Source organism: Gallus gallus, chromosome Z (genome assembly GCF_016699485.2).
Source record: "Gallus gallus isolate bGalGal1 chromosome Z, bGalGal1.mat.broiler.GRCg7b, whole genome shotgun sequence".
Taxonomy (NCBI): domain Eukaryota; kingdom Metazoa; phylum Chordata; class Aves; order Galliformes; family Phasianidae; genus Gallus; species Gallus gallus.
In genome coordinates this window covers 73,845,054-73,860,694 of record NC_052572.1, presented here as the reverse complement: position 1 = coordinate 73,860,694, position 15,641 = coordinate 73,845,054, and the positions used below count along the sequence as shown (strand labels likewise).

Sequence of the window (15,641 nt, the reverse complement as noted above, 5' to 3'; positions counted from 1 at the left end):
TGAGGTGGCAGAGACACCACAAAAATGACTTTATGATTCCTGTTGTGCCAATACATGCTCACTCATCGTCAGTTAAATAAAAACCTCATCCGTTAAAAAGCAAATGCACAAAATTTCCCAAATACCCAAAGAATTTATGTCAAAAGTAGACAGTAAGGAAGGGGATGAGAAGACAGATACTTGTATATACAATGTGTTGGAGCCAGTTTTTCCTTAAAAACACATTCTAAGTTTAGAATTGCAGGTGCTCTCCTTTGGCAGAATGAACAAGTAAGCTCATTTTATCTAGCTTCAGATTCAGTGTTTTGCTCTGTAATTTCCACGTCCCCTATTTGCATACCAAAATAGTGCCAAATTATTCAGCAGATACATCGTTTTCTTAATGGGTTGCACTTTCCCTAGTAGTAAGCTGGTCATGTTTGAAGATGGAGGCTTCTCTCGCACTGGAAGCAGTAGCAGATGGCAGACATTTTGTGCAATGGCAGTTCTTCGTGCAGTGATCTGTAGAACATGTTACTTTTAGTACTGAATGAAGAAGAACAAATCCTAAGTGAATAACTTAATACCAAATAATTAAAAATAATTATTTAACAGCATAAAAATATTGAAATGCAGGTAGTTCTCCCCTTTGAGATTTGCTTCTTCATGCGGATAGAATCAGATTTCTGTGTTACTTGGAAGGGAGCAGAATGTAACAGACCATTGGCTGTCTTCACAGTTCTGAAAATCAGTTCTGTGAAATAGCTCTGTTATTTTGTGATCAGCTGCATTCTGTGTTTTGTATACAAAGTCACCAAAATGCTGATTCAGTGCAAAACTTAATTTGGTCTTAACTTTGGAATGAGACCAGTGTTTCCATCCCCATACTGCCGAGATTACTCTGCGAATTGCAGCAGACCACCTTAAACAGCAGAAGTTTTTAAAGTTTTTTGTTTGTTTGTTTTGGTAGTTGTTTTGGGTTTGTTTTATTAGTATGATAATTCATTTGTGGTAATCACTTGTTTGTACTGGTGAAAGTGCAAAGAGAATATGAGTGATTCATTCAATATTTCTTTGCAACTTTCTCTTTCAGGTGTAATGAAGCTGGCATAGCTCATGTCTTGCTGTACTCTGGGAATTGAGAGCAAGCAAGAACCAGTCAGGAGAAGGACAGTATAGTATGGGGTGGTTACTGATGGAAGCAGGCTGTATTGTGGTTAGCTTACCTGCTGATATGTTTCCTGGGGCCCTGCTAGATCAACAGCCTTGTCCCATCCTTAGATTGTTGGGAACAAAGCTAGGTTTTAAAACTATGTATGTGTTTTTATTCTATCTTTGTTAAGTGTATTAAGCAGCTCTTCTGGATTGCTCTGGATCACCTAATGTGTTCTCTAGTAAACATGCCGGTTATATGATAACATCTGCTTCTTTTTGTTTTCTTTTTCATTTCTTCCTTGTTTTCTAAAACAAAGCAAGAAATGCTGTAAATCAAGAAAACTAACTTTTTTAGTTGGGTTCACATTTTGCAAAGGAAAGAAGCAGAAGTGTAATCTCTGCTCTTCAAAATTGTTCTTCCTGCACTTATGCTGTCTTCAGATCTTCGTTATATGCTGGGAGAACATTTTTGACTGTCAGCCCCAGGCACAAGAACTTCTAGAAACCTTAGGTGCCACACAGAAGCCTAATTCCGTATTTGAAGAACATTGCAGTATGCTGCTTAAGTACTTACCTTGGATTTAAACACTAAAGTAATAATTATAATAAATTGGAAGGCTATCAACAGACATAACATCTTTGACGTCAACTGGAGTTTGGCCTTGTCTGTGGAGCACAGGACTCAGTTCTATAGGAGGAGTTTGTTCTCTCCTTCATTGTGTTCTATTTTTTATTACTAGCATGATTCACCATTCAAACAGGAGTAGATTCTAAAAATTAATGCATGGTTATTGCACACATTGTTATTATTATTGGGATGCATTATTATTACTAGGATTGCCTAACACAGGTGGCTAACATCACTGTTGCAGAAAGCAACACAGCTGAGAGCATTTGTGTGTTTGTATTTGCTGTTGTTTCCCTTTTCATTCACTCACTTTTCTCACTTTCTGCATAGGAAATTTACGCAGACAAACAAGCAGGCGTTCACAAATACCTTCCAAATATCTTCCACAAAAAAACTGAAATTTGCATTTACTGGGTTACATAATTACAGATGTTTAAAGTACATGAAAACCTGCATCTGTGATTTTTTTTCTTCATATGCCCCAATTTAATTGTTACTCACGGCCTTTTTTACAGGCCAGTATTTGTGAGTATTTGATAGCCATCATGGTTTGAATGTAGAGACACAGAATTTTATGGAAATCTACCTAAAAACATGATTTTGAAATGTTAGTATGTTTATGAAATATAAATGTTTTTATGATCTGTGGTCATTTGTAGCTTCTGCTGTTTTCTACCTCCCATGTTTTCACCTTCTGAATATCATTATGTGACAACTGAAGACATTACCACTTTCAAGTATTGTTTATCTTAGAAGCAATTGGTACATCTGAGGTCAAGGGAAGTTGATAGGCATCTTCTGTGCCTGCAAAGCATAACCCATGCTGTTGAGCAGTATTGAGAACATTCTTTTTTTGTAGCATGTTAGGATTTATTCTACTGACAAGCAAATATATTCTCAAGTATTTCAAAGTGACACTTCAAAGTTGGTGGGTTTTTTTTTTTCCAAATCAGTGCTTAAATAGCATTTTCTTCCATAAAGCTTGTAAGGTCAACTTTTAATGTAGACATTCTTTTATTCTCATTTGTAAATTGAATCTGTACTTAAGATACCATTTTTCATGAACTGCTTCCTGCATATACCATTCTTTTTGAAACCTGTGTTGAAGTTAGGTAGAAAGGGCAGATGAAAGACCATTATATTTTTCAGCTGATTTTGTAACTCTAGAAGGAATTTTAAAACACTGCCCACTTAAGGTATACTTCAGAATACTTAGCCCTGCTATTCACTTAGTCTTTTCATCAGAACACTGTACAATATTTGAGAGATTTGGCTATATTTTTATATACATATATATATATTCTTTTTTTATGTAGGTCATTGTGAAGATAATGTCTCCTGTTTATTTCCATGGAAACTACAGCAGATACAAACACCACAATAACATTACTTAATACAGAAAATTCTCAGCTACAAAACACTTTTCAACATAGCTACCACCATGAGCTATGTATTTTTGCCAGCAATGAGCAACAGCCTGCATGGTGCTCTCGGAAAAATCTGCATGAGCAGAGGAGACCCACAGTCACTGTCAGCTGAAATGCAGTACCCACCACCTCACTGTGCTCACATCCAGTGTTTGGTCTCCATAAATGTTCAGCAAGCATCAATATGTCAATGGATACATTTTCTTTTTTCTGCATGGAGAATCCAATTAGACACCTTTTCTGCGTATACACTTCCATGTCAGATGCCATTTTATCAGACTGCCCATCTGCTGCCATCTGTCTCATGGCAACCTAACGTAATAGAATACTGGCGGGAAGGTTCAACCTCTACTGCTGTAGCACCAACATCTGCCTTTTACTCTGGCCCGATGTAGTAGAATAGGAGGTGTTACTTTCAAAGCAGCCCTCGTGGTTAGTATTCATCTGTATTACACGTTCACCTCTTGATAGCCATTTTACCACTACTTTGGTATGACTGGCATTTAGAGGCTGATCACAGGAGCCAAATGGGTTTGAGCATTAATGCAATTTGAATAACAAATAGTACTTCCACTAAGTAAATAAATAAATATATAGATTGATCTTCCTACCAGCATCAATTTTACATTCATTTCTAGTATACAGAATTGACAGAATGATCTAATGTAAAAAGAAGGTGAATGTGCTCACGTTAGCAAATGCTAAACGGAGTGTTTCTTTATCTTAATTTAACACTTTTTGTTTCTTTGCTATTTTTGCAGTGGAGGTAAGATCTGTACGTTGGTGCAATGGGTAGAGCTTGGCCAGCAGCCAAATGCCAGCCTACTCCCTCAACAGAAAAAGGAAAAGTTTATTGGCTGAGATAATAGGGAGATCATTTACCAGCAGTTATCACTGCTGGCAAACCAGACTTAACTTTGGGAAAATTTGGTTTACTGTCAATTCAAAGTAGAGTTGGGTGTTAAGAAGCAAAGACAAAAACTAAAACCTCCCTTCCTGTTGATTCTTCCCAGGCTCGCCTTCCCTCCTTCAGCCCCATCTTCTCACCAAGCTGTGCAGAGAGGTGGTGAATGGGGGTTGTGATCTGATTATTAGAACTGCTCTCTACCTGTCCTTCCTCCTCACAGTGCTCCAGTGTGGGTCTTTTGTGGGACATCTCAGGAGAACCTGCTTCAGTCTGGGCTTTGCACAGGCAGCAATGCCTTCAGGAAATGTGCAGCTGCTCTGATGTGGGTTCCTTCATGAGCTGCAGTGAATACCTCCATTCTCTCCATGGTCCTCCATGTGTCTTCTCCATGGGCTGCAGGGAGAGCTGCATGGTGTAGTGCTTGGAGGACCTCTTGCCCCTCTATTTTCACTTTGGAGTTCACATGGTTATTTCACGCACTTCTTTCCTTACTGCTCACTGGCTGTGCAGTGTTTTGGCTTTTCTTAAATATGTTTCAGTGGAAGAGGCACCACCTTCACTCACAGGCTTAGCTATGTCCCATGGTAGTCAGAGAGACCATCCTTGCAGCCTCCCCAGCTGTCAAAACCTTGTCACATGTACCCAATAAAGTAAGACAGAAGGAAAGAGCGTAAAGGAATGTCAGATATGACCAGAAATACAAGAATCTATTTTGTATTGTTTCTTACTACAGTTGACTTCTTTATTTCTTTTAGTGTCAGTACAATTACAGTAAATTTATAATTATAATTTTCATAAGCAAATTACTGGAACAGTTTACTGAAAGACAAATGAATTTACTTGGAGGAGATTGCAGTGTGTTTCTTACGGTCTTAAAAAACAGAGAGATCAGGCTTGCTTTTCTAAACTCTTCGAAGTTCATAGGATCACAGAACATCCTGAGTTGGAAGGGACCCACAAGGGTCACCACGCTCGTGGTGCCACACAAGACCACCCACCACCCACAGTTCAAATCCTATATCTGAGGGCGTTGTCCAAATGCTCCTTGTACTCCAGCAGCTTGGGCCCATGACCCCTGCCTGGGGAGCCCCTTCCAGTGGGAGACCAACTTCTGGTGAAGAACCTATTCCTAACACCCAGTGCAGCTCTGTGCCATTCCCTTGCATCCTGCTGCTGTCACCAAAGAGCACAGATCAGCACCTGCCCCTTCACTCCCTGTGAGGAGCTGCAGGTGGCCATGAGGCCTCCTCTCAGTCTCCTCATCTCTGAGCTGAACCAAGCAAGGGGCCTCAGGCACCCCTTATACATCCTGCCCTCCAGACTCTTAGTCATCTTCATAGCTATCCTTTGATGCTCCCTGGTAGTTTTATGTCCTTACATTGTGGCACCTGAAACTGCAGACGCTGCTTGAGGTGGGGCTGTACCAGTGCAGAGCACAGCAGGAAAGTGGTAGATGGAAAAGACAGGAAAGGGTAAATAACAGTGCAGATGAGGAACTGTATTTTTAGCTGTGTGTATAGTGTATAGCGTGCTGGGAATCGTGTTCTCATATTGAGGAGAGCTTTCTTTGTGTATTTTTTTTTCATTCTTTAAGTTGCTTCTGATCTTTTTTTTTTTTTTTGAGTAATCCAGTTTTAAGTTATTATTTTCTTAATTTTTTCTTGATGCATATAATAAACAGCCCTGCAGCTAAAGTCAGTCTTCTCCTGAGATTGAGTTGTATCTTCTTTGTCATAATGTTCCTTCTTTGGCACAAAACCTGTTTGCAAATTTTTACATACCCCTACTCACTACTAGTGAAAAAAATACTATTTAAGTATTTACTTAACAGTTTTTTTGGAATTTACTAAACAGTGTGAAATGTGTCAGTGCTTTTGTTCCTGGCGAACTGAAGGCCTGATTATGCAAGAACCAACAAGTGCGTTTGATTTTTGGCTGCTAATAGATATCGCCTGGCTGCCTGGTCTGCTCTGATGTTTGCAGGCTTTTCAGGTTTTCCTTATGAGGTATCTTTTTGAGTTGTTCTGCTTCTGAGAATGTTTTACATTCTTTATTGATCTGTGTTGGTACTTGAAGGCTGAAGAAAGCTTGCATGGTGTGTCTGAAGCTATAATATCATGATGGCTGAAGCATGGGTATGTTCTGGAGAGAGCTTAACCTTAGAATGTTCAGTTTGTTATTTACCCCTCCATTCTGAAAGTACCTTCTTCGTTTTTTCTCAAGTTCCTGAATTTTGAGTTAGCAATTGATTTTGAGGTTTAGTTGATCCAGAGTTTTGTTTTATGAGAAATGAAAAACAGTGTGCAATTTTTAGTAAATTATGTGTCAAAATACTGTTTTTTATGTATGAAAATATACAACTTTAAAAGCGGTGCAAAAATATTTTTGGTGTAAGCAAAGTAACGTTTCACTTCATTGCAATGTAGTAATGTGATTTGTTGAAATAGTGTATTTATTTTCTTCTTAGCAGTCACTGGTAGCTCTGAAAGCTATGGTATTTTAAAACATAATTATAAAAATGGTTTGTTAATGACATACTGAAGTTAACTTTATATTTTATTATTTCAGTTGTTCATGGTGGACAATGGAGCAGATGACTGGAGGATAGCCATGACTTATGAGCGTATTTTCTTTATCTGCTTGGAAATACTGGTGTGTGCTATACATCCCATACCTGGGAACTATACGTTCACATGGACAGCCCGACTTGCCTTTTCTTACGCTCCATCCACAGCAACAGCTGATGTGGATATTATTTTATCTATACCAATGTTCTTAAGACTATATCTTATTGCCAGAGTTATGCTTTTGCATAGCAAACTTTTCACTGATGCCTCATCTAGAAGCATTGGAGCATTAAATAAGATAAACTTCAATACTCGTTTTGTTATGAAGACTCTAATGACAATATGTCCAGGAACTGTACTGTTGGTTTTTAGTATCTCATTGTGGATAATTGCTGCATGGACTGTCCGAGCTTGTGAAAGGTAAGGTTATTCTGTTTTTTTTTTTTTAGTTTTTTTTTCTTTGTATCTTACTTTCTTGTTTTGCTTTCTCTGTTTTTATTTTTGGGGACCTAAACATACAATGGGATGGAACTTCTGGGTACTTAGTCTTTGAAGTTCTGGCTGTGTAGCACTCTGTCACTGACGGTCAGGAACGCTTTGCCTTTTCATCTCAAGGAACTGTGGAGAGAACTTTATGCTGTACTGGTTACAGCAGAATTGCAATTTGATTTCAGTGTTTTTGTATAACTTAAGATACGTTGACTGAAACACAGGGGACAGATGCCATGTAGTGTATTTAACAGTAGTTGTTGGTATTCTGCATTGATATTTGCTTTTGTTTATTTGTGTATGAGTAGGAATTTATTGAGAGTATAACAGCAGCGTAGAATTCCCATGAATGTATTTTTCTGTGTGTGTGTGGGGGGGGGGGGGGGGCGGGGGGGGGTTTCATTCCTGAGTTTTATTGTCCTGTTTAAAGACAAAAGAAAGGAAATATGTCTTTCTGGGAGCAGGCAAAATCAAGAAAGGGGAAGAGCAATAAGTTGCAATAATATAACACTTCCTTCTTCCCTTAAAAATCAGAAAAATTACATTTGAGAGTCAGATTATTCATGTGATTTTTTTCTAACCTCCCCCTCTCACAGTCTTCAGTGTAGGTGCAGAATCAGCTCTGCCACCTTGGTAATGAGTTTTTCTGAGCATACCTGTAACAAAAAAAAAGAAATGAACTTTTGATTGGATAGAATTGCCTAGGAGTTTGAGAGCTAATTTTAAGGAGAAATGATGTTTCTTTCCAAAAGACTTAACAGCTGGAGCAGATCCTGTGATAAATTACTGCTAATGTAGATGGGAAGATTTTCTTCAACATATTTAAGGCATTACTATTGCTGTTTGTTGACCATTTTGTTTTTCCTCTTCCTTACCATGTCTGCCAATTTTGGAAACAAGGTAGGGGAGTTATTTGTGTAGTTACCAGCTAACCGATTTAAATCAGCAGTTAGATTGCATGCCAACTGCCAGGTTACTTGTGGATGTTATTCCTTGTGGTTTTATTTTGTTTGTAATAAATTAAGAAAAAAAGCAAAAAAGCCAGATTAATGGTAACACAGTTTCAAAATATTCCCTGCTGTGGGGGCTGGTTGAGCACTCTAGGTATTGAATCAAGCTATAGTATTATATTTTAATAAACATGTTCTCATTTCCAATGCAGCTGACTTTTGCAGAGCTTCTCCCCTTTTCTCTTGCATTCTGTTGTTCCTGTTTTCTCTCAACAGAAACATAACACAGGAATTCATAAACGTCTACTCAAGAATTTCCCTAATTATCACTTGTGAAGTGGCTCTGAACTTCAGCATCCATTGCTGTCACCATTTTGCATATCACTGGGTGTTGTTATTATAAAGTAGCAATGAAGTTTCATTATGTTAATTTTAAAAAGATGCACATTCAAACGTATAGAACTTATGCATGTCACAATGAAAATTGTTGAACAAGAACTGAGCCCTTTCTGCATCTCTCCCATACTGGAAAGAAACTTATTTGTGGAATCAGGGATGCTGAACTCCAGGGTTGCAAACAGAACTGACTTCTTTTTTCAAGTTGGTAGCAAACTAGTAGTGAATTTTCCACATTTTAAATTGAGGTTGGTACACCTAGAGTTACTGTTATTGTTGGGATGGTAGGCTGGATGATCAGTGACTCCTTAAAGCAAAAGACAACTAAAACCAGTTAAATATGGAAGTGAGTGTTAGATTGATATATCTCAAGCATAACTATTATCAGTGGAGTCCTGTCAAAGGTCGTGCTCCTTCAAATTTGACGAAGTTGTTATTTTTACATTTCATAAACACTAAGAGAGAGATGTTTTGGCTTTGGGAATTAGTTACTCATGTCATTCATAATCATTTCATGCTCAATTTTGTGTGAACTGCCGTCTAGTTTTCTTTGAGGTATGTAGGTATTTTTGCCAAACGAATGATAATGGCTCTAGCTTCCAGTTACTAATTAGTCTACTGAAGATTGGTAAATTCATAGCCTGTATAGTAGTACATTTAGAAAGCTCCACAACTTCCATATGAGAAACTCCAGACCCCACACGTGGGAATGCTCTCAGCACTCTGCTGCCTAAAGTGAAACGTCCTGTTTGGCATAGCTGTAGACAGATATAAATGCCATTTGTCATGGGAAAGGGCAAATATGGCCACTAAATTTATTTGTGTAGGGGCTACGATTCCAGAGGATGTCCCCTGAGAGCTTAATGGATTTGATTTCCTCCATAGTTAAAGTTTAGTTTACACTAATAAAATACATTTATTTCATCTGTTCTTCTTTTTTTTTCCCCCTCAGTTTTAAGTAGAGGAAATTTTTATTTGTTACAGTGGACTATTTTATGTACACAAAATGATTCAGAAAATAAATGTTACCATTGTATTATACAAATATAAATAAAAAATATATTATTGTTTATCATTATATTATTACATAATATAAGTATTATATATTTATATGTCTATTTATATTTATATAAATATAAATATTATGTAATAACATATGTAATAATATAAATGGATGTTACCATTGAAGTATTTCCTATTGTGCTTGACAGACAGAATTCATAGAACTGTAATGTATTTTGTTACACTTAGCAAAAAATAGGAAATTGCAAACAGTTTGGTGCTTTTTTTCTTTTTTTGTGAGGGGGAGATTTACATCAAGTGGTGGTGAACGGTTCTGAAAATCACTCATACTACTGCTGAGTAGTAGTTTTATGGAAAGCTTTGCACAGATTGTTTCTGTATTTCTGTACTGTTCCTTGGCCATCCAAATCTGAGTGATATGATGGAGATAAGACTTAATAGTCAGATTAAAGCTGTAACGTGACAGAATGGAAACTTAAAATTCTTATGCTATTTCCAGTGTCTTTGATGAAGGGGCAGGTGGCTGCAATTAATGTCCTTACTGTGAAGTTGTGGGTTCTCAGCAGGTAGCCTTGCTACTGAATGACAGCAAGATCTTCAGACTGTTCTGTTCAAAGTCATATTTATGTCCTCGCAGGCTGTCCTGTGAATAGGAAGAGACTTGGAAGCACTCTATTTCTTGGTGAGGAAGATAACACAAAGTTGCATCGTTATCTGTTTCCAGGGAGAGACAGCTTATGTGTTGAGGCAGATGAGTTCACCTTCCTGTGTTGTTTTAAGACCTCACTACTTTCATTATCACCTGACAGATCACTTGATGTATGCTGAATTAAGGCAGGGCATGTGTCCATCTCAGTGCCTTAATGGCTGTATTGTTAGCTCACAGAATGCTAATTATAGAAAGTGACACTTTGGGTTGATGAGCAAGGTATTTTCCAGGATTGCAGTTTAAGGTCATCCAGAAGGGCAAGAATGTGGCTGAGATAATTATGGTGGACAGCCCTCATGCAGAGTGAGTTGGGTTGCCAGGGCTCTGGGGTAACATGCCTGCAACATAGACAAGTCCAGTCCTCCAAGTCAGGCACTCTTGCTTTTTTATTAACTTCTGTTTTTATGTCTCATTTGCAGGGAAGATTATATTACGTGTGTAAATATCTGCTTATTTATTGCCAGCATTAATTCTGAATGCACACATGGCTGTAACATACCCTGTGTATCAGGGTGACACGTGCCACGTTTGCCCACATTACACTGCTGCATGTCCATAATGGCTCATATCACATGCCCAGAGTTAGTGTGGATTTACAGCAGCAGAACTGAGAACAGAAATGGATTTTCTGCTTCCCCAGAGACCACATTTCTGGCACCATTTTTAGTTCTGTTTGTACCTCTCTCTAACACCTGGCAACAAAGTCACTTCAGTCTAAGTTATTTGTTTAGTCAGCATTTTTTTCCCTATCAGCTTCTGCTATGTATTTTTTCCTTGATTTAACAAAACCAGACCAAAGTAAAGAAATCCATCAGTGTATGAAGGTGAAATCACATAATCATAGGCGTTGGAAGGAACCACTGGAGATCAAGTCCAACCCTGTGCTAAAGAAGGTTCCTTGTAGTAGGTTACATATGAAAGCATTCATATGGGTTTTGAATGTCTCTGTAGAAGGAGACTCTCAGTCTCTCTGGGCAGCCTGTTCCACTGCTGTCACCCTCACAATAAGGAATTTCTTCTTCATGTTTGTATGGAAATTCCTGTGTTCCAGCTTCTACCTGTTGCCCTTTGTGCTATTGATGCATGCCACTGAAATGAGCCTGTTCCCTTCCACATGACTTTGTCACTTTAAATGTCCATAAGAGTGCTTAGATCTCCTCTCAGTCTTCTCTTCTCCAGGCTGAACTGTCCCAGGTTAGTTATCCTTTCCTCGCACTGGAGATGCTTCAGACCCTGACCACCTCTGTAGCTGTCTGTTGGATTCTGTCTAGAAGATCCCTGGTATTCTTGACCTGAGGAGCCCAGAACTGGACACAAGTATTTACAGCACTGTGAATTCTTAGGTTTAAAGCTAAATATTCAAACAAACAAACAAACAAAAACCCCACAACTTTTTCTGTCCCAGAAGTTTAGAAGCAAAGATACATCATTTTTGTTTTTTGTAGCTAATAAGTCTAATTACTGACAGAAGGCAAAATAATGTTGATGGATTGGTGATACTGTAAATTATTGCTGTTCTCTACCTTCTCGTCTTGCTGAAACTAACATATGCTCCTTGCAGTCAGATTTCTCCAGTGGTGGTAAAAGTTAATTGTTCAAATATTCAACACAGAAGTGGTTCAGTATGGTTCATTATTATCTTGAATCTGTGCTATGAAAAGCTAAATTATTCTGTTTCTAGTCTTCATTTTTGTTTTTTCAAACTGAGTGCAGATTGACTGTAGATGTTAGGTTAGTCTTATTGTTTCTACATCTCAAACCATCTTCTAAGTACAAACTGAGGCAATTTTTAATAAAATTATCATTTTTTTAATGCCTGATGTTAGTAATAGACATCAGATCTATTGTTTGATCAAATAATGAAGGCAACAAAGGAGTTCATCATAGAGGTACATCAGCATATGTTCAGTATATATAAACCAGACCCAAAAGAGAACAAGTGATCTAAATAAAAAAATCATTTCCCAGGTGTATCCAGAAGGATTAATAGATAAGTGATTTCTTCTACAACTTTCTGAAGGCAAGAAAATATGTTAATGGAAGAAACAGAGGCACCTACTCTTATGCATGAAGAGTTTGACTACCACTCTTCTAAATGAGTATTTTTTTTTCATTTGGGACAGTGGTTTTGGGGGGATTTATTAAGAATTTTGGCAATACAAGGAAAAATATATTCTTTAGCTCATTTGGATTTGTATGGTTAGCCTTGTGATTGTGAAAAGTAGCAATAACTGGTACAGTAAGCCAGGGGATATAGTCATCATCCTTAACAAAAGGTTTTCAAACCAAGGTAGATGGGTGTTTCAGTAGTCCAAAAATAGCAGGCCTTGCTTGGGAGCATGGAGTACAAAAGGCAAAATAGAGTAGAAAAACAAGAACAAGCAGATCTCTTTATTCTGAAGAAAGAAGATCTTATGACTGCTTTATATGTTTCAGGGTCATCAAACTAGAGTAGGAAGACCTTCTGCTTATTTATTTATTTAAGGTCAAATTCCCTCCTATTTACATGCAACATTATAAGAACAGAATGAAGTGGAAGAGTGCATACATAGCTGCAAGGTCTCATGATGCTATTTCTCCAACAGCAAAAGGCTGAAGAGAATGAGAATACCTATCAAGGGCTACTTATCAGCTTTCAAGGACAAAAGGGTTTTTTTTTTTTTCATTTGTCTGTGATCGGCAAAGCATAATACAGGGAATGATCTATCTTCTGCTCAGCCTTTCCAAGAACTTTCAGATAAGAGAGCAATTTATGGACATTTTTTATATCATCATTTCAATGCTAGCATCAAAGATGCAACCTCTGGCTCTTGGTATATTACAGTTTTAAATGCAGTAGTTCATTTCTTTTCTACCCATTCTAACCAACACATTAAACTAGTCAGAATGTCTTGCTTCAAAAGGACTGTTATTTACTGTACCACTTTAAAAAAGCAGTCCTTAGAAAATATGGTCATACTGAAGCAGAAATCAGTGTGTTATCACTTGAAAATATGATTTGTTGCTCTAGTAATTTAATGCATTTGAAAATACACCCAGAAATGGGGATTTACGCTTTACTGCTTGTTTCGTTAGTTTCCTAATCTGGCTATCAGGCTACAGTGAGGAGTTTGTATCATGGTAGTCAGTTCACTGCTAGCTCTCTCATCCCTTCTATTGAGAAACTAAGATTCAGTTATATAAATCCAAGTCTGTAAATTGAATTACTGATGAATTAGAGATGGTTGGCGTGGGAGGAGTTTAAAGAAATTAAATCTTTTCACAAAAAAACAAAAGCAAACAAAAAAAACCCCTACATTGTATCATTTGTAGTATGTTTTTAACGTTTATGTTTGGGAAACTAAGTGAGGAGGACTGCATGATGACTTTTTAGAAAAGCTTTCTCCCATCTTCATCCCTTGTTGTCCATGAGGTTTGTACATATTCAGGAATTACAGTGTTCTCTGATGCAGCGAGTTTGGACTGAAAGTTGAGATACATGACTTTCTTAATTATCTAACCCTGCAAGAGGTGGTGTATTCCATCACATACACTCATGCTTCCAACAACAGTGATGTTACAGTACTCCAGAGCTTGTAGGCTCTGATTGTAGGCACAGTCAAGAACATTCCTCAATTAGAAATTAGAACGTGAATCTTGTTGCAGGTATTTTTCTCTGAAACACAGAGGGTTTATTTTGGTCTAAATACAATCCACTGGCAACTTTCCTCTTGAGTTTCCACAAGAGCAGCTCTCTGTATTGAGGTATGTTAGTGGAAAGCTGAAGCTGTTGGTGCAAAATGAGTTGCTTCTCAGACTGAGCTTCTGGGTCAGGGCTGTCAGTGTGTGTGCGTGTGCACTGCTGAGCACAGTTACATCTGAATAACTCTTCCATGTAAGATACTGCAGTACTAAGTGATGCTTGTTACGCTTTTTAGTGAGGGAAAAAGAGAACAAAGTCCTTCTGAAAAGTGCATATGTTCACATGAAGATGAATGTGGTCACATGTTGCTGTAGAAGTTTAAGATGAGCTGTTTGGTTTGGATGGATGCTGGCCATGCTGAGAGTTCACACTGGGAGCAGTGCCACGGCAGGAGTGGCAGGGATTTGCCAGCACCATGTACTTGTTCAGCGGGGGAGCAGGAGTGAGCAGCTTCACAGGTGATGGGACCTTAACGTTCACTGCTTGGCAGGTGTTCAGCTGTACTGCACAAAAGCATGCTGCCAGTGCACATCACGTGGATTTGGAGTGGCCTGGCACTAAGCTGGTGTCTGCTATGTGCTCATTTATGAAATGCATGATGCAGTGTGTCAGCCTATCTTTTGATGATAGAATCTCTGATGATAGAATCTGATGATAGAATCTGAGATAATGATCTCTGATGATAGAATCTCAAAAGAGAGAATCTCTGACCGCTGGGAAGGTGCAGTGAAAGTAAAAAGTATTTCTAGTGCCCCAGATTATCAGCTACCTGGAAAGGGTGGGGACTGGAATGGGTGGTGTCACTGGCCTGAGGCTACAGCCTTGGCAGGGATCTGATATAGAACTAGTGGAAGCCAAGGGACTTTCACTGACTTCAGGGGCCTAGAGAATGGAGCAAAAATGATTGCATTCTGACTCTAAACATGCAAATCATGCCAAGTCATTAGGAAGAGCCTTGGATATAGACATAAGTATCTCTTGTAAGGAACTGTGTATGGATTTGAGAGCAGGTGTTGCAAAGCTAGGAAATAGGAGTGCATGACTGAAAAGATCTGCAACTAGTCTTACTGATACCAGTGTATATGAAAGGCAATTTGTAATCACCTCGGGTTGTCTATCTCTGTGTGTATTTTGTGAGAGATAAGTGTCTGGCAGTAACATCTCTTACATCTGAACAGCCCTTTGGCTTCAATGTTATTGTTATTTTAAAGAAGACTCATTTTTCCATTAATACAGTAAGTATTTAAAAGTAACTTGGACTTGCAAGGTAGCTAACAATGTGAAAATAGTAAAAGTATGCAGCAGAGACTGTCTTTGATACAGTAAAACATGTTGTAATGCATAGAAATGAAATGACAAGATGATTGAATATGTAACTTAACTGTAGGACAGAAGATTTTTATTAGTGTTAGTGCTAATACAGTCTATGATCATGATCACCTAGCGGTATAAACCAGTAGTTCACATAATGGAAACCGAATGGGATTTATATTACCAAGTATTGTGGCTATGCCAGGACTGCAAGATTATATCCCAGTCTTTGGAGTGCATTAGATTGTTCATAGGTGTTTATTTTGTTTTGATGGCGTAATAAAGCAGAGGGTCATCCTGTCAGAGATTGTTTTTAATAGTCATAAGCTTGAGTAGATATAAATGTAGTCACATAGCATTTGTTTTGTCTTATTGGACAGGTTGCACTAACAATATTTTCAGATCTGTGCACTTTTGG

The 15,641-nt window shown here is 38.1% G+C and overlaps 1 protein-coding gene across 6 annotated transcripts in view; it reads left to right on the top strand.

Moving 5' to 3' along the window:
- Positions 1 to 15,641, top strand: part of KCNN2 (potassium calcium-activated channel subfamily N member 2) — a 74,070-nt gene that overhangs the window by 16,066 nt on the left and 42,363 nt on the right. For all 6 annotated transcript variants that reach the window (XR_005842601.2, NM_204798.3, XM_015280587.4 and 3 more), the window contains exon 3: positions 6,665 to 7,083. Coding sequence is in view for 5 of the 6 variants with exons in the window: in NM_204798.3 (NP_990129.3) it covers positions 6,665 to 7,083 (419 nt within the window). In the remaining variant the exon portion in view is untranslated. The remainder of the gene's footprint in view (positions 1 to 6,664; positions 7,084 to 15,641) is intronic.